Raw genomic sequence first — 26,421 nt, forward strand, 5'->3', positions numbered from 1 at the left:
TCAGTCCGCACATGTTCGCAGTTCATTCTCTGGTATACCTCCATGTCCCTCTTCCTCCATCTGCTTCAGCTCACGCTCCAGCGACGCTTTGTACTGCAGGTTGTCATGGTGCTGATGCAAAGAAGAAAACACATGTTTACATTTACCAAACAAACTAGAGATCGACAGAGAAGGATCACTTTTGGTCTTGTAGGTTCACCTGTTGTGCCACCAGTCCGGTGCCACAGGCCACATCCAACACGACAGCTGCCTCACGATCGCCGCTGAAATGTGTGGAGATGCTGTTTGCTGCCAGACTCGGTGCACGGTAGTCCAGAACAGCCACATCCTATTCAGATGAGTTTGAAGTAAAACCAGTAACTTTGAGCACAGATGCAGAAGGCAAACATGAACATCTATCTGAGCATATTCATTAATTTTGTATAAAGACATCACACTATTGAATATATACTGTAGAACTGCTGTGAGTGCAGTGACACCATATTTGGGCACTATATACACTATACAGGGGGGCCAGACTCAGAGTTATGGGGGCACTGGCCCCTGTTGGCCCCCCTAGAACCGCCACTGTTATACAATACAAAGATACAGAGCCTCATAATGTTCTATAGTGAACTGTGTTATTTAGATTAAGGAGGCACTTTGTAGTTTTGGAGAAGAAATTAAAAGTCAGAATCTTAACAGTTATTATATTAACGATTTAATAATACAAACTCAGAAATATCTATTTTCCCTACACCTGAATACACACTGTTAGAAGCTAGAAAGGTGGCAGGGTCCGCCACATATAAACAAAGTAAAACAGAATGAAACTGTGTTGTCTTTTAAGGTCAGTTTGTTTATTTCATTTGTTTAGACAGTACGGAGGTGCTAATGCATGCTTTTATTTCCTGTCTCTTAGATTATTGTAATGCCCTGCTCTCTGGTCTTCCCAAAAAGAGTTCTCTAAATCTCCAATTATTACAAAACTCAGCCGCACGCGTGCTGACGAGGACCAGAGGGCGGGAGCACATTACACCAGTTTTAGAGTCACTGCATTGGCTCCCCGTCCGCTTCAGGATCGATTTTAAGGTTCTTTTACTGGTTTTTAAATGTCTTAACGACCTTGCGCCCTCCTACTTATCTGATCTGCTTTTACCATATCAACCCTCGCGGACCCTGAGGTCCTCCGGCTCTGGCCTTTTATCCATACCAAAACCAAGAACTAGAACCCACGGTGAGGCGGCATTTAGCCACTATGGCCCCCACCTGTGGAACAGCCTGCCGGAGAACCTCAGGTCTGCAGAGACTGTTGATATTTTTAAGGGAAGGTTAGAGACACACCTTTTTAATCAGGCTTTTAACTAATATTTAACAAATAAAATTCCGTTCTTATGTGGTTCTATCGTATTTTATGTTGTTGCTTCTATCTTGTTTTTTAAAACAATTTTTAATCTTAAATAATTTTATTTGTATTTATCTTTGGTACTATTTCATTTTATTTATTATCTTACATATTTTTATCCTTTTAACTGTTTACTCCATTTACTTATCTTTTGTCAGGGTTTTTATCCTATCTTATGTTTTTAGTTTTTAAGGTTTAACTCCAGAGTTTCCTCAGGGGGGTCCTCCACACTGGGAGCTGTGTCTGGGCTGCTGCTGGGGTGCTGTCCCTGGGTCCCTTCGGCCCGGCCAGCTGTTGTCTGTCAGGGTCGGGGGGCTGGGCACTGGTGCCCCCGTGGCACAGCCTGTGACTCCTCCCAGTGTGGACGGCCCCAAAGGCGGCACCTCCTCAATCCTCACAGGTGTGTGTGTGTGTGTGTGTGTGTGTGTACATGTGTGTGTGTGTGTGTGTGTGTGTGTGTGTGTGTGTGTGTGTGTGTGTGTGTGCGTGTGTGTGTATGTGTGTGTGTGTGTATGTAGTATGGAGGGTGGGAGGGAGAGCCTTTCTTAATTATTGTGATATCTTTCTTGTGTAAAGCACTTTGTGCTGCACGGCCGTGTATGAAAAGTGCTCTATAAATAAAGTTGTTGTTAATAATGATAAAAGTAAGAAATGAAGGGTAATCAAGTGTGAAAGAGTTGCTGAAACATACTACTGGACACCAGCTGATTGAAATGTGCATCTACTGATTAAAGCTGCTGTAGTGTGATGATGTGAAGTGTGAAAATGTAAACACAGATATAAGAACAAAATCATATAACCAGATATACAACACTGCTATTGTTCTTTAAAATGCAGATATGATGGGATATATCAAGAAGGGACTGAGTTATCAAAGAGTTTCTAAGAGCCAGAGATACAGATAGAGGAAAAGCACCTGATTAAAAAAACAAAGTGAGGCGAAGAGCAACTGGTCTATGTGCAGTTCTGCACGTGGGCCAAAGCTTCACGCAGGCGCAGAAGGAAGAACGAGGATTTTCGATAGGAAAATAGCAGAGTCAGCAGAAATAAAGAAGAGTAGTGATTGGTTGTGGCATGAAGCCTGTGACACCCTCTCATGTAGTCACAACTGTGTCAACACTGTGTTTATTAATACACACACAGACTAACACTCACAGACACACACTGATCCTGATGCTGCATGTGTGGCTGACTCAACTCAGTGAGTGAAAAGACAAAAGTATTTAAAAAACGTATCCACATCTTTGTTCTTATACAGTGTGAATATTTCCCATGAGCCTCTACACCACAACATCTGCCATCAAAAACTTCATCACAAAATGCAGACTGCAGACTGAAGTTGTAGCAAACAACTAATCTATAAAAAAGTGTTTTTCACTCTAAATCTCCATTATCAATTAAATAAACATCACAGCATGTATTATTAAGTGCAGTGTCCATGTATTTATAGCTTCCTGATAGACAAAGTTCACTGGTATTTACTGTCTAGCTTTTGTTGCTTACGTGTAATGATATTTGTGGGTTTTTGTACGTGCAGCTGTGCACGGAGTCGAAGATACTGGAGTCATTTATGCTGAGCTTCGCGCAGGCGCAGAAGGAAGAACGGGGATTTTCCAGAGAAAAATAGCAGTGTCAGCAGAAATAAAGAAGAGTAGGGATTGGTTGAGGCCATGAAACCTGATAAGACACTCCCAGTTTTTTGGGCTTAAAAGAGGACACTCAATGCTTTGAACCTCGGGTCAGTTTGTTTTTTCACAGATTTTGTCTGTGTATGATCTCGTGCTTTGTTTGCCGGCAAATAAAGTTCTACTGCACTCAGCCTTGAAGACTCCTGCTGACTTTTTTAATCTTTGAAATCTTTTGGACAGACTAAGAAAAGTGAAGTCGATTTACAACACTAACCAGCTAGGCTCGGCCTGTCTGGCATTAAAACTTCTTTGTGTTAACACCAACACTTCCCCGGTGCTCTCAGCTCCACTCACCACTAGCTCCATGGCTAGCTAACAGGTAGCAGCAGCAACAGTTGGCAGCAGTTAGCGGTGACTCTGGTGATATACTGCCCCCTATATGTTGCGAGTCGGAATTAAACTCCTTACTTCGGAGGTTGATTTCACCTGCATCTGCTCATTTGTCAGCAGGATGACATAAAAACTATGGAGGTGATCTCCATTAAAACTCAGAAGGACGATGGGTCTCAGCCCAGAATAGACCCCACTAACTCTTCCAGCTGAAGGGATGGACCCCACGTTCTGAAATAGGGTGCTTTTCATATTTTTTCCTTAATTTCTCAGAGAATAATTCATTGGTCTTGATGAAAAGAAATCAGGCGTATTTATGTCGCTGCAATCTGTGAGTAACTGTTGAGCCTTGACGGGGGTCAGCGCTCCACAGAGTGCAATTCTAGTTGTGTATGATATACTGTAACTCCAAATGTCTGCACAATCATCAGAAAACACAGAAACACTGTTGTATGATCAATGTTGTATTGAAATGATATACACAAAAAATAATCTGGGGTTCCAAATCACTGACAAAACTTTTGCTGTGCAGGAGAATCTTCTGTCACTTCAAAATAAACCTAATTGTTATTAACACAGGACTTGAATTTGGCAGGAAAATCCCATTATAGAATCATCAAAACAGACATTAAATTACAATACAATCCTCCTCAATGACAGACCTCAAGAAAATGTGTGCAGTGATGTTATTCAAGGCATTACAGCACAAATAAATAAGGTTAAAGATGCAAACTGAAGCACTTAAGCAATGATGAAAAAAAAGGACATTTCTAGTTGGACATTTGACAATAACATTTACATAAAAACAAGGTCAGCCTCACTTATTTGTAACCTAATCATGAGGGCAATCACAAACTAATATTTATCACTTTTAGGTCCATAATGGAGTCTAATAGGCCGTTCCAAATAAACAAACATGAAGAATCTCTGGCTGTACATTTGGCATCCAGCCTCTCCCTTTTTTAAGGTTGTAATGAGCACCCACTGCAGCAAAACCTATTGGATTTACCTACGTTTAATGAAAATAGCCTGATCAGAACAAAAGTCACCATTACTGGATTCCATACTGTGTATCTCAGGGGGAAAACAATGAGATTCTTCCTGCAGTGATTGTCTCCGACACTAACCCTGAGAAGAACATGAGAGGAACAAAAAGAAAATGGAAAAGCCGTAAATCTGCCGTTCTGCGAATCAGAATCAAATTTTAAAGTTCCCCTAACGCTGACACACACGAGGACATGATACCAAATAAAACCTCAGTAACTCAAATCATAAAAAGTAAGAAAATAAAGTTCAAGGCACATCGACAGTCTAGAGTACAAAATATAAAAACTTGAAATGACAGAGCTGAAGCCTGTAGCTGTATACTACACTTCTATTAACCATCACTTTGAGGCACTAGAAACTATAAAAAGGCACCTGTGTGATGTTTTCAGAAAAGGCAGTTCATGAAGTGAGTTACAAAAACTGCAATCAAACACAAATGAAAGACCAAAACAAAGATGGAACACTGATGGAGTGTCACAAGGAGACGCTGCTCCTGCATACGTCCGCTCGTCAAACTTTTGTTCTAAGTTGCAGTTAATACGTTTAGGAGCAAGATCACCATGTTGTTCTTCACATTATATGTCATTGATCAAGAATGATCTTTAATCAGGGCTGGGCCCCTACATCACTGTCACAATAATGTTGAGGTATTTAGTCAAAAATATTGTCATACTTGATTTTTTCTCTTGCAAGAGATTTCAAAATGTCCACGTATGTATCGTGTTAGAAAATAAGATATTAGTCTAAGGCCATATTTTCCAGGCCCAATCGTGAGTGTATTTTTTTTAGTCACATTTAATAAGAGTTTGTTAATTTAACAATCAGAAAGTTGGGAATTTGTTTTGATATATTATTTTTTAAAAGCTAAGTTTGAGAAATAGTTTGCTCATTTGAAAGAAAATGACAAAAAGCTTCCATATTTACAATTTCTTAAGGATATTAGTGTTTATCATAATTTTTCAACAGCCTGAAAAAAAAACAAAAAAAAAAAAACGATTTGCCAATAATCTTATGCAAAAACTTTGCCTAAAGCTGGTATTGAATTTAAAAGTAATCCCTGACCAAAAATGTTGTTAAGGGCATTATTGTGTAACTTGTTATCAAGGTGAGATTCTACATCTGACCATCTTACAGATAAATGTCCCTTAAAGCCACAAAAACAAAAACAGCACATCAAAATCTTGTTCATACATACATCTTCAGCACCATTTCCTGAATCAGTGTCACACATATTAATGTGTTCATTACATATAAAAGATTAGAATTCTTGTATTTGTGGTTGTTTTGACATAAACTCTCATAAGTGTTGAACACATTGTGCACTTGCATCACCCAGTCACTAGAACTAACTTCCTCTGTGTTTATTTTCATGCAGATCTTCAACCAAATACAGTATTTTCACAATGTATGTTGATATGTACCAACAGTTGATTGGAAGTGTTCAGGCCACACACCCTCTCAGGTCTGTTCAAACTCTTTGATGCAGTACAAATCTTTCACCACCAGAGGGCGGTATTACTCTGATATACAGAGAGAGTCAGCTGCAGTAAATCACACAGACTTTGTAGTAACTTCATGTTGTGTTGAAGTAAAAATGGAGAGTCATCTAATTTATTTTAATAAGGAGGCCTGAGATGCAAAAGGTCAGAATGAGACTCATGTAGTGAATCTATAAAACTCATCTCAGGCTTCACAGCCAACAGTCAATGATAACAAACAGAATCCAAACACTTGAATGCAACTTTGATTTATTTGAATGTTGTTTTCATGTGACGACACAAAAGTGAAGTCAGATTGAGAATCACGTTATTTGATACATGCAGTGAATGTACAGAAAGTTGTCCTGGAGGCAGCAGTGCTGAGATATATCAGCATTTTATAAAGATTCACAGTTCAGCCAATAACAACAGGGTTTGTGACAAATCAGTCACACAGCAGCCTGAACAACATCCTCACAGTGTGAAGAGAAGGGAGCCACTGAAGGTGCTGTAATTATCACTGTTGTCATAGATAGAATGGCCTGATGGGAGAACCAGGTGAATTTCATCTCCTGCTGTCAGCTCCAACACCAGAGAGTTAGTCAAATACTCAGGAAAATAATCGTTGTTGTTATGCTCCCAATTATGCATAATCCTTTGGTTGTTCTTGTACACTCGTATACCTATATGACCAGCAGAGCAACCAAACACAGTGAACTGGAGATTGTAGACACCTTTGACTGGTGCTGTGAAGAAACATACAGAGTGAGAGCAGAAAATGAAAAACAGGAACAACTGATGTATGTAAAATGTCCACATGTGAGCTGCAGTATGTTACCTGTAGATGGATTGTAAGCATTGCCAATGTTGGTGAAGACCTTGCTGTATTTCAGTGTGATGTCTGTGTTGTATGGTCCAACATATCCTGCATCAGTCAGAGCTGTGTAGAAGGCCACCTTTGGTTTCTCTGATGACACGAAGAAGAACATCTGTATCATTAAACTTAACCTGGACTAAATAAGTAATGTGTGAGTGTGTGTGTGTGTGTGTGTGTGTGTGTGTGTGTGTGTGAGTAGATACAACCCTCACCTGCATTTTCTGTCTCCAGCTGGTCAATCCTGGACTCACTGCTGCTCAGTCTGGTCTGCAGGTCTGGAGTTAATGTAATGACAGCGAATCACAGAACAGATCAACACATTGTTAAAAGTAACTTTTACTCTCCTGCCTTCTGTTAAACTAGAACTCAGAAAGCTGTGCAAAACTATTGTAAATCATCACAAGGTTAAATCATGATGTGTCTAAAAGAGACTGGAACAAAAATTGCATTCAGTGAAACACATGTAATTCTTAACAAAGTTTGCAATAATATCATAGACAATAACAAACCATGAAAGTTATAAAACCTTCATGTTTGTCAGTCACAGACCTGCATTCTCTTTTTCTAGGTCACTTGTTTTGCTCTCGGTTGCCGTCAGTCTAGTTCCCAAAGATGTCAGTTCTGTGGCTTGGACTGAAAAATATGAGTTCAGTGCCGGTCCTGAGTAATTTGGTGCCCTAGGCAAAATCTTGGCCTAGGGCACCAAATCCTGCAATACAAAGCGCACCCTTGTATTGCAGTCAATTTCATAAACTCACACAGAAACTGCATGTATATATTCAAGATTTTATTTCTTTTAATTCAAAAATATCCCACCAAATAAAAACTGAGGAAAGACACAAGTGATAAAAAGTACAGTATAAATAAGGCATTGTGCAAACATTTTATCTCTCAGCCTCAGCAAGTGCCATCTCTCTATTGCTTATCTATTGTCAGCCGCTTTGCAGAACGACCTCCAACTCCTTCTATGTATCCATGTGGGTATCGTGCTCCTGGCTATCCTCATTAACCTTCAGCGAGTGGCTTGCGTTGCTCCAGTCCTTTGGTCCTTCCTTATTAAATCTGTATTCCCCTGGAGAAAACATTTAGAGGCAGAAGCAGTGCAAGCTATAATTTCTGTTTGAGTACATCAGCCAGCGTCTTTTGATTTTTTCAGCATTGACTAAGACTCTGTCACAAAAGTCATGTTGACACTCTCACATGTGTAACAGTTGTTTTTTTTTTTTAACTGGTCATTAGTGAACTAGCTCTCATCTCACATTGTTGGTTAGAAGAGATGTCCAGTCAGCAGGTCTGCTGGGGCAGCCTTTAGTCCTAATACGGTGTAACTCTGCTGTGCTGAGGTAGAGGGACAGGAGCACCTGATGCTGTGTCACTGGGCTGGTGAAATATGTTAAAAGTGCATCTGAAGAGAGAAGGGAAGTATATGTGACCACTGCATGTAACACTTTAAGAAAAAAAGAAAAAAAAACTCCTCCTTGAATCGGCACCTTATCGTGGTGGAGGGGTTTGAGCACCCGAATGATCCTAGGAGCTATGTTGCCGGGGCTTACCGGCTAGAAATTGTGGGGCTCACCTCCACGCACAGTCTGGGCTCTGGAACCCAACTCCTTGAGAGAGGCTGGACTCTCTCCCACTCTGGAGTTGCCCGCGGTGAGAGGCGGCGAGCTGGTGTGGGCTTGCGTATAGCTCCTCAGCTTAGCCGCCATGTGTTGGAGTTTTCCCCAGTAAACGAGAGGGTCGCTTCCTTGTGCCTTCGGGTCAGGGATAGGACTCTCACCGCTGTCTCGGCTTATGGGCCAAACAGCGGTGCAGAGTACCCGGCCTTCTTGGAGTCCCTGGGAGGGGTACTGGAGAGTGCTCCAACCGGGGACTCCGTCGTTCTACTGGGGGACTTCAACGCCCATGTGGGCAGCGACAGTGTTACCTGGAGGGGTGTGATTGGGAGGAACGGCTTCCCCGATCTGAACCCGAGTAGTTTTTTTGTTACTGGACTTCTGTGCTAGTCACAGTTTGTCCATAACAAACACCATGTTCAAGCATAAGGGTGTTCATATGTGCACGTGGCACCAGGAGATGATCGACTTTGTGGTCGTGTCATCTGACCTCCGGCCGTATGTCTTGGACACTCGGGTGAAGAGAGGGGCTGAGCTGTTAACTGATCACCACCTGGTGGTAAGTTGGATCCGCTGGCAGGGGAGGAAGCTGGACAGACCTGACAGACCCAAACGTATTGTGAGGGTCTGCCGGAAACATCTGGCGGAACCCTCTGTCAGGGAGATCTTTTACTCCCACCTCCGGGAGAGCTTTGAACAGATCCTGAGGGAGGCTGGGGACATTGAGTCCGAATGGACCATGTTCTCCACTTCCATTGAGTGAGGAGCTCTGTCAACCGGGAAGAGTTCGGAGTAGAGCTGCTGCTCCTCCACATCGAGAGGAGCCAGCTGAGGTGGCTCAGGCATCTGTTTCAGATGCCCCCAGGACGCTTCCCTCGGGAGGTGTTCCTGGCATGTCCCGCCGGGAAGAGACCCCGAGTAAGACACAGGACATGCTGGTGTGACTATGTCACTCAGCTGGCCTGGAAACGCCTTGGGATCCTCCCCTGCTCAGGCAGCTGCCCCCGCGACCAGGCCCCGGATAAGTGGACGAAAATGGATGGATGGATGGATGGATGGATGGATGGATGGAAAAAAAAATAACAGATTGGTGTGTGCTATACATAAGACTAATATAGACTAATTATGAAAATATGATAAGATTCATTCAACTTTATTGCCATTGAAAAGCAATTCAGTCTAACGAGAGTACAAGTGCAGTGTATATATTTCGCCTATGAATGATATGGGAAAGCCAAAATGTGGATTAGTAACAGTAATACATTTTAACTGCTCTTTAACACTGATGTAACTTTAACAAACATAAACTGTGACACAATATTTACAACTACACTATGACAAAGGGGATGGAAAACTAAAAGCATTTTAACTGACGTACAAGCAGGATAGACACCTGTAAAATAACACCTGAACAGGCCTAATGTTAACTTTCCAAAAGTCCCTGATGAATTTAAGTGGAGTAACATTAACACACGTCGACTGCAGCTATTTACAAATTATTAAACGATGTTGCAATTTGAAGTGAGCGAGCAAGCTAACACTCTGCTTCAACAACGATAACTAAGAATATTAAAGTATTAATTTCATTCACTTCATCACATTGACGTTACTGTACCTCTATCTTCTTCACGTTTTTCTTCCTCTTCTTTCCTTTGTTTCTTTTACTGGGCGCCGGAAGGTTTCAGTCTTTGGGACCTTGTGGTTCTGCTACAGCATCAGTAAATCTCTCACTGGGTCTTGAGGTCTCGGTGCGGTCAGATTCAGGCAGCTCGCCTCTCGACCCGCCCCCCTCACAGAGGACAGGTACAGTGAAAAGAGCCAGAACCCAGAAAAAAAGGCCTCTCCTCTCATTTAATAGTCCTTCGTTGCCATGATGTTAAATTGCTGTGGGCTTATATTATATTTCGAAATAATAGTAGTAATGGCACTGTTAAAAAAAAAAGATATTTTTTTGATTTGTATTTATTTATTTTTTCTCCCCCCGTTTTCGGCGCCCCCCATGGATGACGGCGCCCCTAACATTTGCCTATACTGCCTATGTCCCTGCATGAGTTTGATGTATTTTTAGGAATGGTTGAATATATTTCTAACAAAGCTTAAAATACACAAACTATGTTTCATCATTGATTAAATGTATCGAATTATCTCATTTATGCCACGTGGATTGTAACAGCTTTATTCTGGAGCTCACAATAAATTCATCATTTCACTTCATCACCTGCATTTTCTCTCTCCAGCTGGTCAATCCTGGACTCACTGCTGCTCAGTCTGGTCTGCAGGTCTGGAGTTAATGTAATGACAGTGAATCACAGAAAAGAGCAAACATCAAAATATAACTGCATGTACAGCAATCATGTAAAGTGACCTGACTCTCGTCTTATCTGTTCACCTCATCATACAGGTAGAAGCCATTATTCATACAGTCTATAAAGCAATTAAAAACAGCTCCACCTTTATCAGCTGCAACAGAAGACTGACGCACATATTAATGCATCAATAATGATGATTGAATAGTATAATATGTATTATATTGACATGTGACATTCTTCATAGTGAGAATTAAATACATTGTATCATATCATGTTTGTCAGTCACAGACCTGCATTCTCTTTTTCTAGGTCACTTGTTTTACTCTCAATGGTCGTCAGTCAAAATGTTTTAAAGTTTTTAAATACAAAAAAGTCAAAACATATATCTGTTGTATTTGTCATTAAATGAAGTTAGTATCATATATATCATAAGGATGTTGAAAGCTTTTTCTTGAACTCACAGGAAGTACATCATTACACTGACGCTCTTCAGTGGAACATGATCATCACTGAACAGGAAAAGTAATCAGTCTGTACCTGAATTCTCTCTCTGCAGCAGCTCCATGTGAACATTGAGCTCCACCACCATGTCTCTCAGTGCCCTCAGCTCCGTCCAGATGTCAGAGGTGGTTTGCTCTGTGGTCTGCTTGGTCCATTCCTCAGCTGCATGTTTTGGATCTGTGTTCTGGTTGATCTCATTCACCTCACCAGGGCCTCCAGCCTCCCCCTGAGCCCCTGATCCACACAGACCAAGCAGCAACAACAGCAAACCAACAACAACCCTCATCGTCTCCACAAAGGTACAGTGGTAGAGTGGGTCTGTCTTATATCGTCTCCAAACTTCACCTGGCTGAATTAATGGGAAAAACAACAGCTGTCCAATTTAAACAATCGATGGCGCAACGTCTAAAGTCCATGGCACAGGTGTTTTTAGGGCATGTAGATTATTACAGTATGGGTACAGAATGCTGATAACATCAACTATCCAGTACAAAATGATTGCTTCATTGCACATGTTGTAGGCGTTTTGTAGCCTCACTGCAGGCTGCTCTACATGTTGGGTTAAATGTCTGTCAGAGTTTCAAACCAGGATCAGAAGCAACTGCAGGTGATGAAGAGCAAAGTTTTCATTCTCATTGTAAGAGACAGCATGTATCATGCATGAGGTGGAACAGCTTAACTCCATCGATCATTAATCAATGTTCTGTTTTCATGTACTTGTTCAAACTGTAAATTAAACACAGTTTAGATTCATATGGTCCAGTTGTTTGGAATAAGGCAGCAACCCTCCAGATAAATCCTGAGCTCCATCAGAGCTGTCTCAAAGTTTTATCTAAGAAGCTGAAAGTTTGATTCTGTTTTCTTTGGAGATTTTCCTCTGTCCTGTCAAGTTTATAACTACAGCTTTTCCTTTTGCTGTTTAAATATGTGCATAGAAACGTCTAAAATAACTGAAAGCAGCCTCTCTGATCATTAAAGCAGGGTGTACATGTGGTGCCAACCCACCTATGTAGGTTCATGTCAATATCTGAATGTTGAACCTTTTAAAAAGCAGGAAAAATAGTGCACTAATGACTTATAGACATGTTTTTCACTTTCTGCTGCCTGACCACACCTCATACTACATTTGCGACTTGCACAATGTAGACGCTGGTTGTGAAAATGACAACTGCATCAGTCAGAGTCCACTTTGTCCAGTTTGTGCTGGTGTTAGATCGGCCACGAGTGTTTTTGTTCATGACAATTTTGACTCAACACTGTAAACAAAAAAATGTAATTGGATCTATGGATCTTTTCCTAATAATTTAACATAATGTTAATATACAAGTTGTAAACACAAAGTTCACCACACTTAAAATTTGCAGTTTCTTTTTTCAGAACCTATAAATACAAGTTCTTCTGACTTCAAGTCTTTTTGACTTGAAACGATGAAATGATGAATATACTGCTCAGAACTCAATCAGCATTAAAGAAACTTTATTAGCATGTTGTCATACTTCCCAGCATGCATTGTTTAAGAGTTCTCCTGAGATACTCGTATCATAGTTTGAAGAAGGCATATGTGATGACAACTTGCTGTGTGCCTGTAATAGGTGACATTTTGTGATGAATCATGGTTGTTTACTTGGACTGTAATGAAAAGATTGTTGTCCATGATGAAGGTTAGAACTGGATTCAGTACCTCGGCCCTCCTGTTGACCTGGATCTCAGTAATTTAAGCTGATACATATAAGTGGATTTCTCAGTGAAGGTCTCAGATGATTCGATGAAATCTCTGTGCTGGTGAGAAAACAAAAGTTGGGTCGTAGAACATTTAAACTGTACTGTGTCAAGACTGTGTTTATTAATACACACACATAGACAAACACTAACAGACACACACTGATCCTGATGCTGAGGCCTTCTAGTGTGACTGAGGGTTATCTGAACTCAGTGAGTGAGTTCAACTTTTTCTTCACTCTGTCTCACTTGTATCTCATTATCTCTGATGTATTAGACTTATAAATTAATATAGATACTGTCCTCTGTTTGAACATTGTGATTGTCTTTCACATCCCAGTAATGATTTTGTTTTTGTCTCGTACATTATTTAAAGCCAAGAGAAAGTTAATATCTGTTCTCTGGAGCCCTCTGGTGGTTCCCTGAATACTTCAACTCAGTTTGGACGATACAAAGATCCTTCAGACTGCTGAACTGTGGTCAGGGGTCAAAGGTCAGGGGTCAGATATTCATACTTTCAACTTTGAGTGACTCAGGGTTTTGATTTTCTATTGCTAATTCTACTTTACTTTTAGTAGTTTTATTTTGTGTTGCCTACTTTGGACATTATTATTTACAATTCTTGTATTTGTGGTTGTTTTTACATAAACTCTCATAAGTGTTGAACACATTGTGCACTTGCATCACTCAGTCACTAGAACCAACTTCCACTGTGTTTTATTTTGATGCAGATCTTCAACCAAATACAGTATTTACACAATGTATGTTGATATGTACCAACAGTTGATTGGAAGTGTTCAGGCCACACACCCTCTCAGGTCTGTTCAAACTCTTTGATGCAGTACAAATCTTTCACCACCAGAGGGCGGTATTACTCTGATATACAGAGAGAGTCAGCTGCAGTAAATCACACAGACTTTGTAGTAACTTCATGCTGTGTTGAAGTAAAAATGGAGGCTCATCTAATTTATTTTAATAAGGAGGCCTGAGATGCAAAAGGTCAGAATGAGACTCATGTAGTGAATCTATAAAACTCATCTCAGGCTTCACAGCCAACAGTCAATGATAACAAACAGAATCCAAACACTTGAATGCAACTTTGATTTATTTATAATTGTTTTCATGTGACGACACAAAAGTGAAGTCAGATTCAGAATCACATTATTTGATTCATGCAGTGAATGTACAGAAAGTTGTCCTGGAGGCAGCAGTGCTGAGATATATCAGCATTTTATAAAGATTCACAGTTCAGCCAATAACAACAGGGTTTGTAACAAATCAGTCACACAGCAGCCTGAACAACATCCTCACAGTGTGAAGAGAAGGGAGCCACTGAAGGTGCTGTGGTTATAACTGCTGTCATAGATAGCATAGCCTGATGGGAGAACCAGGTGAATTTCATCTCCTGCTGTCAGCTCCAACACCAGAGATTTTGTGAAATACCCAGGAATCACATCATTGCTAATCTCCCAACAATGCATAATCCTTTGGTTGTTCTTGTACACATTTACAGCTATACTACCAGCATCGTAAGCATATCCAGTGAACTGGAGATTGTAGACACCTTTGACTGGTGCTGTGAAGAAACCTACAGAGTGAGAGCAGAAAATGAAAAACAGGAACAACTGATGTATGTAAAATGTCCACATGTGAGCTGCAGTATGTTACCTGTAGATGGATTGTAAGCATTGCCAATGTTGGTGAAGACCTTGCTGAATTTCAGTGTGATGTCTGTGTTGTATGGTCCAAGAGTTCCTGCATCAGTCAGAGCTGTGTAGAAGGCCACCTTTGGTTTCTCTGATGACAAGTAGAAGAACATCTGTATCATTGAACTTAACCTGGACTAAATGTGTGTGTGTGTGTGTGTGTGTGTGTGTGTTTGTGTGCGTGCGTGCGTGCGTGCGTGTGTGTGTGTGTGTGTGTGTGTGTATGTGTCTCTCTCTGTGTGTGTGTGTGTGTGTGTGAGTAGCTACAATCCTCACCTGCATTTTCTCTCTCCAGCTGGTCAATCCTGGACTTGCTGATGAGAAGTTCACTCTCACTGCTGCTCAGTCTGGTCTGCAGGTCTGGAGTTAATGTAATGACAGTGAATCACAGAACAGATCAGACATCAAAATATCAAACTGTTAACATGCACAACACATTTACAGTACAGACCCTCATCTTATCTCCAGGATCAATACTTAAAAATGTTCACACAGTCCACCACTTTGGATTGTCATGAATTCATGAACACAGTTCATGTTCTCCAAAGGATGGATCCCACTGTGACGCCCTGACGTCTCTTCTCGAGCCACCAGGAGGCTGTAATTTATGTTTTTTAGAAATTATCTCAGTAGTTTTTGTTTGTCTTTGTTACACACTCTCATGTTCCCATCAGGATGAACTGTAATCATCTGTTGATCTCTTAACTTTTCATCTAGTTCCATCATCAGGTCAAAATGTTGTCAAGTCAAAGAGAGTTTGGTTTGTGAAGAAATTCCTAAATATTCTCAACACATTTGAACAACTTGTTACTTTTTAAGCTGAAACTAAAATAATGTTCAAAGATGTGCATAGTACACTGTTAACACAGATTAAAATAATATCATAGACAATAACAAACCATGAAAGTTATAAAACCTTCATGTTTGTCAGTCACAGACCTGCATTCTCTTTTTCTAGGTCACTTGTTTTGCTCTCGGTTGCCGTCAGTCTAGTTCCCAAAGATGTCAGTTCTGTGGCTTGGACTGAAAAATATGAGTTTGATGTGTTTTTGTGAATGGTTGAATACATTTCTAACAAAGCTTTAAATACACAAATACAAAACTTTGTTTTATCATTGATTAAATGTAGCATAATTATCTCATCCACACCACGTGGATTGTTGCAGCTTTATTCTGGAGCTCACAATAAATTCATCGTTTCACTTCATCACCTGCATTTTCTGTCTCCAGCTGGTCAATCCTGGACTCACTGCTGCTCAGTCTGGTCTGCAGGTCTGGAGTTAATGTAATGACAGTGAATCACAGAACACTTTTAGTGATGCTGATACTGATGAAGCAAACTGGTTCCAAGGAAGGAGGATTTTGTTCAGAGCACTGGGGTGTCATGTGTGACTGTGCGGCAATAAAAAACTGGTAACACGGCTCACAGGTCAGGTAGGAGGGATGAACAGAACTTTGAAGACCTGTGTGAGGTCTGGATCAGTCCTGGAAATGTTGCTGTTGTCAATCCTCACCTGCATTTTCTCTCTCCAGCTGGTCAATCCTGAACCTGCTGATGAGAAGTTCACTCTCACTGCTGCTCAGTCTGGTCTGCAGGTCTGGAGTTAATGTAATGACAGTGAATCACAGAACAGAGCAGACATCAAAATATAACTGCATGTACAGCAATCATGTAAAGTGACTTGACTCTCGTCTTTTCTGCTCACCTGATCATACAGAGTTTAAAATTACAGGTAGAAGCCATTATTCAAACAGTCTATAAAGTAATTAAAAATAACTCCACCTTTATCAGCTGCAACAGAAGAATGATATACATATAAATGCATCAATAATGATGATCGAATAGTGTAATATATATTATATTGACATGTGACATTCTTCATAGTGAGTATTAAAATCATTGTATCATATCATGTTTGTCAGTCACAGATCTGCATTCTCTTTTTCTAGGTCACTTGTTTTGCTCTCAGTGGTTGTCAGTCAACATTTTAAAAAGCTTTTAAGATACAAAAAAATCAAAACATATAACTGTTGTATTTGTCATTATATGAAGTTGAATTATCCAAATCTTATTGATGTTTAAAGCTTTTTCTTGAACTCACAGGAAGTACATCATGACACTGACACACTTCAGTGGAACATGATCATCACTGAACAGGAAAAGTAATCAGTCTGTACCTGAATTCTCTCTCTGCAGCAGCTCCACGTGAACATTGAGCTCCACCACCATGTCTCTCAGTGCCCTCAGCTCCGTCCAGATGTCACAGGTGGTTTGCTTTGTGGTCTGCTGGGTCGATTCCTCAGCTGCATCTTTTGGATCTGTATTCTGGTTGATCTCAGCCACCTCAGCGAGGCCTCCAGCCTCCCCCTGAGCCCCTGATCCACACAGACCGAGCAGCAACAACAGCAAACCAACAACAACCCTCATCGTCTCCACAAAGGTACAGTGGTAGAGTGGGTCTGTCTTATATCGTCTCCAAACTTCAGCTGGCTGAACGAATGGGAAAAACAACAAGTGTTTCTTGTTTGACAGTTTGATTCAAGGCCTCAGATTATTCAATATGTTCTCTGTGCTGGTGAGAAAATACAAGCTGCTACAGGCTGGAGGAACTCTTTAACTGTGACACCCTCTCATGTAGTCACAACTGTGTCAACACTGTGTTTATTAATACACACACACGTACATGTCTTCACTCCGACTTTTCTGAGCTCATTCTCTCACAAATGTTCTAAATTAATATGAAATCCATGCTTGGATTGAGCACTGTGATCGACCTGAAAGTGGGTCGAGGGTCAAAAAGTCAAGGGTCAGATCTTCATATTAATTTTTATTTTCAATCGCACAAAATGCCAATTTTCTACATAATGTTGCATCAATTCCTCCACTTCTTCTTATTTTTCATCATCGGTTTTGCTTTCTTTAATGTTGTTTGTTGCTTTTATTGTCTTTAACTAGAAAATCTGAATCTTAAATGTTCTTGGTGAGTTATGAAATGCACAATGTTTTATTAATGCAGATATTAATGCACAGTAAACACACAGTTTCTCATATTTAAAAAAACCCCATTCATTTTCATCAGGAAGCGTATTGACAAGATTGCATTTCTAGAAAACAGAGGTGGATTACGAGCAGGACAACAACAGATGTTGTTGTTGAGCGCTCCGACAATCACAACCACGTCAAATAAACCTGCAGGAAGTGAAGAGAGGCCATCAGTGAGAAGACTGGCAATTTCAATATAGTTATTATATATTATTTATGTCTATCACTGGGTCAGATTCTGACTTATCCTGGTTGGATAATTTACCTTATGGTGGGCCAACATCAACCCCTGGACCCCACTGACTAATGATAATAATACTATAGATGAATAATATTTAATGGCCATAATTCTAGAGATCTTTTTTTATAATAAAGTCGATCACAAACAATCATACATGATTGATTATATGTAAACATGTCTGTCATGTCTGTGACAGAGTAAACACATAAAAAGTATTAATAAAATTACCCCACTGCACAGGTAACTGCCCTTCTCCCAGCATGCACTGCTTCAGGTCCTGGTACAACCCGCTCTCTCTGGCCACCTCCAGCATAGCCTGGCTTCCATCAATACCCACAAAATGTCCAAATCCATGTCTCTTCGTCTGTTCAACAGACGCACATTTAGTTGTAAATCAGTCTGGTCAAATCCACTGAAGGTGAATCTGGAAAATAAAAACTGAGGATCTAAATCACAGAACCAAGAAAAGAAAAACCCTCAAATAAAAGTTCTGATGCAAAGAAGAAAACACGTCTTTACACTTATCAAACAAACTGGAGATCGTCACAGAAGTCATATTTTATAGAAAGGATCACTTTGGTCTTGTAGGTTCACCTGTTGTGCCACCAGTCCGGTGCCACAGGCCACATCCAACACGACAGCCGCCTCACGATCGCCGCTGAAATGTGTGGAGATGCTGTTTGCTGCCAGACTCGGTGCACGGTAGTCCAGAACAGCCACATCCTATTCAGATGAGTTTGAAGTAAAACCAGTGACTTTGAGCACAGATGCAGAAGGCAAACATGAACATCTATCTGAGCATATTCATTCATTTTGTATAAAGACATCACACTATGGAATATATACTGTAGAACTGCTGTGAGTGCAGTGACACTATATTTGGGCATGATATAAGGAAAAAATAGGCTTTTTATCTTTATAGAATAGAAAGATACAGAGCCTTTATAATGTTATATATTGAACTGTGTTATTTAGCTTTAGGTGGCACTTCGTAGTTTTGGAGAAGAAACTAAAAGTCAGAATCTTAACAGTTATTATATTAATGATGTAATAATACAAACTCAGAAATATCAATTTTTTCTACACCTGAATACACAATGTTAGGAGCTAGAAAGGTGGCAGGGTCCGCCACAGATAAACAAAGTAAAACAGAATGAAACTGTGTTGTCCAGTTCGTTTATTTCATTTGTTTAGGCATAAAAAAATCAGTCAATGAAGATCTTTCTCTTCTGATTAATATTCCTTTGTAGTATAAAATAACCATAGTTAGTAAATAGTGACTAATGATAACTGATAATAACTGTTATAATGATAAAAGTAAGAAATGAAGGGTAATCAAGTGTGAAAGAGTTGCTGAAACATACTACTGGACACCAGCTGATTGAAATGTGCATCTACCTATTAAAGCTGCTGTAGTGTGATGATGTGAAGTGTGAAAATGTAAACACAGATATCTATCTATAAATACAAGGAATCTCTGTCTGTCCGTCTGTGTGTGTGTGTGTATGTGTGTTTCTCAAATATCTCTGCGGATCAGGATCAGACTGACCTGAGAGTTTCAACATCGCTGCTGCGTGGTTCAAGGGTGTGCTATTTCGCATTTGTTTGGACTGCAATGATACCGTTAAGAAATTATTTCATAAATGCTTTACAAATTCCACGAGCATTGTCCACCGGAGCCACTACAGTCACGTGCGCACCAGAGCCAATCACTGCACACCGTGGCCACGCGCGCACCAGAGCCAATCACTGCAGAGCCCACCGCGACCCCCCACCTCCTGATTCGACGGACGCACGGGTGCTTTGTACCTGCAGCGGTGTGAGCTGGAGTGGTATATAGCCGGCGGTTTGCTCCCGTTCTGTGCATCTAAACTGACTGTTGTGGATAAATTACACTAAACAAGTCCGGATCGAGTCTGTTCCGGTCTGAGGAGATCCGGATCCGCGAGGACAACAGATAGGAATCGGAATCTGTGGATGTTCGTGTGTAGCTAGCGCTAGCCGCTAGCTACACGGCTCACCGCCCGAGTCGACGGAGCGGACGCACTGGCACGTCCAAAACCAGATTTAGGGTAAATAATGTCCAACACGCTTTTTCGCAAACATTGCCGTTACGTTTGCTTTATGTCTGGTGCAGGAAGAAACAGTAAAAATGTGCTTTTGTCACAAGCGGATTTATACCTGCAGCGGTGCGAGCTGGACCGGGATTTTGCCGGCGGTTCAGTCCCATTCTGTTCTGTTCTGTTCATCTAAACTGACTGTTGTGGATTGTAATGAGATTAAACAAGTCCAGACCGAGTCTGTTCGGGTCTGAGGAGATCCGGAGACGCGCGGTCAACAAAGTGGGATCTGAATCTGTGGATGTTCGTGTGTAGCTAGCTGCTAGCCGCTAGCCGACCCACACGGCCCACCTCCCGAGTTGACGGAGCGGATGCACTGGCACGTCCAAAACTGGATTTAGGGTAAATAATGTCCAACACGCTTTTTCGCAAACATTGCCGTTACGTTTGCTTTATGTCTGGTGCAAGAAGAAACAGTAAAAATGTGCTTTTGTCACAAAAGTGTCCAAGCAGCAAGTTTGGTTGTTGAGGAACAGGAAGATGTGGGAGGGACATCGGCGGATGATTGACAGCAGCAGTGATGTGTTGGAGACAGCGACAGAGATAGCGAGTTTTGAGAGTTGAGAGATTTGTGACATATAGCGTGTTTGGAGTGTATAGTTAGTGTGTTATGTAGTGTTTGGTGTGGTGTGTTTAGTGAGTAGTGGAGTCGTGTTGTGAGGCAAACCAAGGAGGAGACGGCTGAATGTGGAACAGGCAGGAATGAGCTGAGCCCTGAGCCTGAGGCATTGCCTGCATTCAAATGTAAATAGTTACACATAGCTTTGTAAATTTCAAAAACTTATGCACCAATTTAGCAAACAACAATTTATATTTGCATTATAACTAATGCAACTGGTCCATTAAACATATTTGTTGTTTTCACAGTAAAAAAACTAACTTTTTCTACTCTGATGTTATGTTATTTTGTGATTTTAGGTCCATAGTGTTAATATAATACCTTAAAATGAAAAAAATAACTGTACAGTCACACATGTGAGGTTGTGCTAAAAATAATTACACCAAGTAAGGCAAGGGAAAATATAATGGTATAATCAAAAGTAGTCAAAAACAGCCAATTATATCCCTGACGTCCCACCTTCAAACACAGCCTCATTTGGCCATCCATGAAAAAGCTACTTAACCTCCCACTTTTCTATAGAAATACATGCTTCCTACGGGCAATGCACTAGTTATGGTAAATGCGGACTTTCGGTTTTCAAAATAAAGGTATTAAGAACAGTAAGCTATAATTCGAACCTACATTTAAACAAATATGTTACATTAAAGTGTTTCATGACCCCATGATGAATGAAAAACGCTTAATATCAGGTATCTTTACTGCACTAGTGTGAAAAATGCCAAAATAAAAGTCCCATATTTATGCCTCCAGATTGCATATTTGACCATATTTGAGGTGCTGTAAAAACACTTTGCTCAATAATTCCTGGCTATGGATGGTATACTTGACTTTTACACATATAAGACTACACGCATACTTGATATCAAGCATTTTTACTGCACCAATGTGGAGAAATTCAACAATAAAATTCCCCATTTGTACCTCCAAGTGGCATATTTTCATATATTTGAACTACTGTTAAAACACTTTGCTCAATAATTCCTTGCTATGGATGGTATATTTGACTTCTACACATATAAGACTACAAGCATGCTTAATATCAAGCATTTTTGTTGCATCAATGTAGATAAATTCAACAATAAAAGTACCATATTTATACCTGCAGATTCCATATTTTCATATATTTGACGTACTGTAAAAACTCTTTGCTCAATAATTCCTGGCTATGGATGGTATATTTGACTTTTACACATCTAAGACTAAGACTATACTTGATATCAAGGAGAAATTCAAAAATAAAAGTCCCATATTTATGCCTGGAGATTGCATATTTGACCATATTTGAGCTAATGTAAGAACACTTGTGTAGAAGTCAGATATATCACAGGAATTATTGAGAAAAGTGTTTTTACAGTATGTCAAATATATGAAAATATGGAATCTGCAGGTATAAATATGGGACTTTTTTGTTGAATTTATCCACATTGGTCCAGTAAAAATGCTTGATATTAAGTGTGCTTGTAGTCTTATATGCGTAGAAGTTAAGTATACCATCCATAGCCAGGAATTATTGAGCAAAGTGTTTTTACAGTAGCTCAAATATATGAAAATATGCCACTTGGAGGTACAAATAGGGAATTTTATTGTTGAATTTCTCCACATTGGTGCAGTAAAAATGTTTGATATCAAGTATAGTGGTAGTCTTAGATGTGTAGATGTCAAATATACCATCAGTAGCCAAGAAATATTGAGCATTGTGTTTTTACAGCACCTCAAATATGGCCAAATATGCAAACTGGAGGCATACATATGGGACTTTTATTTTGGCATGTCTCTACACTGGTGCAGTAAAGATACTTGATATTAAGTGTTTTTTCTTCATCATGGGCTCATGAAACACTTCAATGTAACATATTTTATTTTAAATGTAGGTTCGAATTATAGTTACTGTTCTTAATACCTTTGAAAACCGAAAGTAAATACGCTGTTTCTCCGCATTTACCATAATGCTGAGAATACATGTACACTCGAAATTTAAGTGCGGCTGATTTGACCACGGAGATCAGGGTGACGGCTGGCTTGACCTCAGTTCCATGTCCATGTGTCACGGTAGATTGCCCCGCTGTAGCCACCGTCCTGTAAATGACAACATCCGGTCTCAGAATATGAATAAACAGGCCTTTTTTCCGTTTCTGTTTTCTAGTGATTTTATTTTTTGTTATATGAAATAGAAAATGAAAATCGAATCATTTTTATAATTACGCTCATCCCTTTTTGACCATGAAAAAGAAAAACGCCTTGTTTTTCAATTTTAATTGTTATATTCTAAAACGAAAATCAAATAACCACTAGTTTTTTGTTTTTAAATACCCGTTTCTGAAAGGAAAATCGAATGGCCAAAAGATACACGGACCATAGACAAACACTCACAGACACACACTGATCCTGATGCTGAGGCCTTCTAGTGTGACTGAGGGTTATCTGATTAAACTCAGTGAGTGAGTTCAACTTTTTCTTCACTCTGTCTCACTTGTATCTCATTATCTCTGATGTATTAGGCTTATAAATTAATATAGATACTGTCCTCTGTTTGAACATTGTGATTGTCTTTTACATCCCAATAATGATTTTGTTTTGTCTCGTACATTATTTAAAGCCCAGAGAAAGTTAATATCTGTTCTCTGGAGCCCTCTGGTGGTTCCCTGAATACTTCAACTCAGTTTGGACGTTACAAAGATCCTTCAGACTGCTGAACTGTGGTCAGGGGTCAAAGGTCAGGGGTCAGATATTCATGCATTCAACTTTGAGTGACTCAGGTTGTGAAGGTTTTGTTTTCGTTGCTAATTCTACTTTACTTTTAGTAGTTTGATTTTGTTTTGTCTACTTTAGATACATGATTATTTAGAATTCTTGTATTTGTGGTTGTTTTAACATAAACTCTCATAAGTGTTGAACACATTGTGCACTTGCATCACTCAGTCACTAGAACTAACTTCCACTGTGTTTATTTTCATGCAGATCTTCAACCAAATACAGTATTTTCACAATGTATGTTGATATGTACCAACAGTTGATTGGAAGTGTTCAGGCCACACACCCTCTCAGGTCTGTTCAAACTCTTTGATGCAGTACAAATCTTTCACCACCAGAGGGCGGTATTACTCTGATATACAGAGAGAGTCAGCTGCAGTAAATCACACAGACTTTGTAGTAACTTCATGTTGTGTTGAAGTAAAAATGGAGGGTCATCTAATTTATTTTAATAAGGAGGCCTGAGATGCAAAAGGTCAGAATGAGACTCATGTAGTGAATCTATAAAACTCATCTCAGGCTTCACAGCCAACAGTCAATGATAACAAGCAGAATCCAAACACTTGAATGCAACTTTGATTTATTTAAAATTGTGATGAAACGAGTCAGATTGAGAATCACATTATTTGATTCATGCAGTGAATGTACAGAAAGTTGTCCTGGAGGCAGCAGTGCTGAGATATATCAGCATTTTATAAAGATTCACAGTTCAGCCAATAACAACAGGGTTTGTGACAAATCAGTCACACAGCAGCCTGAACAACATCCTCACAGTGTGAAGAGAAGGGAGCCACTGAAGGTGCTGAAATTATAAATGTCATCATAGACAGAATGGTCTGATGGGAGAACCAGGTGAATTTCATCTCCTGCTGTCAGCTCCAACACCAGAGACTTAGTGAAATACTTATCAACCATATTGTGGTTATAATCCCCATTAGCCATAATTTTCTGGTTGTTCTTGTACACATGTACAGCTAATCTATCAGCATGGTGACCAAACACAGTGAACTGGAGATAGTACACACCTTTGACTGGTGCTGTGAAGAAACCTACAGAGTGAGAGCAGAAAATGAAAAACAGGAACAACTGATGTATGTAAAATGTCCACATGTGAGCTGCAGTATGTTACCTGTAGATGGATTGTAAGCATTGCCAATGTTGGTGAAGACCTTGCTGTATTTCAGTGTGATGTCTGTGTTGTATGGTCCAAGATGTCCTGCATTAGTCAGAGCTGTGTAGAAGGCCACCTTTGGTTTCTCTGATGACACAAAAAAGTCTGAAATGTGTTTGGTGTGTGTGTTTGTGAGTGTGTGTGTGTGTGTGTGTGTGTGTGTGTGTGTGTGTGTGTGTGTGTGTGAGTAGATACAACCCTCACCTGCATTTTCTCTCTCCAGCTGGTCAATCCTGGACTCACTGCTGCTCAGTCTGGTCTGCAGGTCTGGAGTTAATGTAATGACAGTGAATCACAGAACAGACCAACACATTGTTTACAGTAACTTTAACTCTCATCACTCCTGTTGAACCAGCGCTCACAAAGATGTTCAAAACTATTGTAAATGTCCATCACAAGGTTAAATCACGATGTGACTCTTAATGTCAAAAGTGCAGACAAGTGTGTTACATTGGTATATTTATTTGCCTTTCTTACTCTACAGATGAACGTGTCTCTGAACATGATGACTTGAGTGATTTGCAATATTTCTAAAAACAGGCAATTAAGACCAAGTATGTGTCATGTGAATATTACATTCATTCAACAATGAATTATTTCTTTCTATCCACACAGAGACTTGGAGGAAAACACTGGAAAATGAGGCCGACACGTTGTAGTTGCCTGATTATAGTTTCCATCGTCCATATAAATTGTAATCAGTCTGATCATCTCTTGATGTTTCCAATAGCGCCATCATCAGGTCGACACTTTGGCTAATGACTAATTACCTAAATACTTTCAATACGTTTTTAGCTTTCTTATCAAAGAGATTGGGACTAAAATTGCATTCAGTGAGACACATGTAATTGTTAACAAAGTTTGCAATAATATCATAGACAATAACAAACCATGTAAGTTATAAAACCTTCATGTCCTTCATTGTCAGTCACAGACCTGCATTCTCTTTTTCTAGGTCACTTGTTTTGCTCTCGGTTGCCGTCAGTCTAGTTCCCAAAGATGTCAGTTCTGTGGCTTGGACTGAAAAACATGAGATTGATGTATTTTTGAGAATGGTTGAATATATTTCTCACAAGTTTAAAATACACAAACTATGTTTTATTATTGATTAAATGTAGCATACTTATCTCATCCACACCACGTGGATTGTTACAGCTTTATTCTGGAGCTCACAATAAATTCATCGTTTCACTTCATCACCTGCATTTTCTGTCTCCAGCTGGTCAATCCTGAACCTGCTGATGAGAAGTTCACTCTCACTGCTGCTCAGTCTGGTCTGCAGGTCTGGAGTTAATGTAATGACAGTGAATCACAGAGAATGTTTAGTGATGCTGATACTGATGAAGGAAACTGGTTTCAAGGAAGGAGATTGTGTTCAGAGCACTGGGGTGTCAGGTGTGACTGTGTGGCAATGAAAAACTGATAACACGGCTCACAGGTCAGGTAGGAGGGATGAACAGAACTTTGCTGTGGACCTGAATGAGGTTTGGACCGGTCCTGGAAATACTGTTGTTGTCAACCCTCACCTGCATTTTCTCTCTCCAGCTGGTCAATCCTGGACTCACTGCTGCTCAGTCTGGTCTGCAGGTCTGGAGTTCATGTAATGACAGTGAATCACAGAACAGAGCAGACATCAAAATATAACTGCATGTACAACAATCATGTAAAGTGAATTGACTCTCGTCTTATCTGCTCAACTCATCATACCAAATTTAAAATAACAGCTAGAAAGCCATTATTCATACAGTTGAACAGTTTAATTTTGTTAATTCAAAATGACTTAAATCGATCAAATACAATTAAAATGGAATTTAAACA

The 26,421-nt window shown here is 40.0% G+C and overlaps 1 protein-coding gene across 1 annotated transcript; it reads right to left on the reverse strand.

Moving 5' to 3' along the window:
- Positions 1–26,135, reverse strand: LOC115594673 (methyltransferase-like protein 27). Its single transcript, XM_030438875.1, has 6 exons — positions 26,130–26,135; positions 18,534–18,662; positions 18,168–18,303; positions 17,798–17,845; positions 9,683–9,692; positions 1–154 (listed from the first exon to the last, which is right to left on the reverse strand). The coding sequence occupies exons 1-6, from the start codon at positions 26,133–26,135 to the stop codon at positions 1–3; spliced, it is 483 nt and encodes a 160-aa protein (XP_030294735.1).
- Positions 26,136–26,421: the final 286 nt, after the last annotated feature.

Source organism: Sparus aurata, chromosome 13, assembly GCF_900880675.1.
Source record: "Sparus aurata chromosome 13, fSpaAur1.1, whole genome shotgun sequence".
NCBI classification, from domain to species: Eukaryota; Metazoa; Chordata; class Actinopteri; order Spariformes; family Sparidae; genus Sparus; species Sparus aurata.

Coding starts and splice junctions, on each gene's coding strand:
- LOC115594673 (XM_030438875.1), bottom strand. Junction 18,304..18,533: donor CCGGACTGGTGGCACAACAG/GTGAACCTACAA, acceptor TCTGTTGAACAG/ACGAAGAGACATGGATTTGG. Junction 17,846..18,167: donor GCAGTTACCTGTGCAGTGGG/GTAATTTTATTA, acceptor CACTTCCTGCAG/GTTTATTTGACGTGGTTGTG.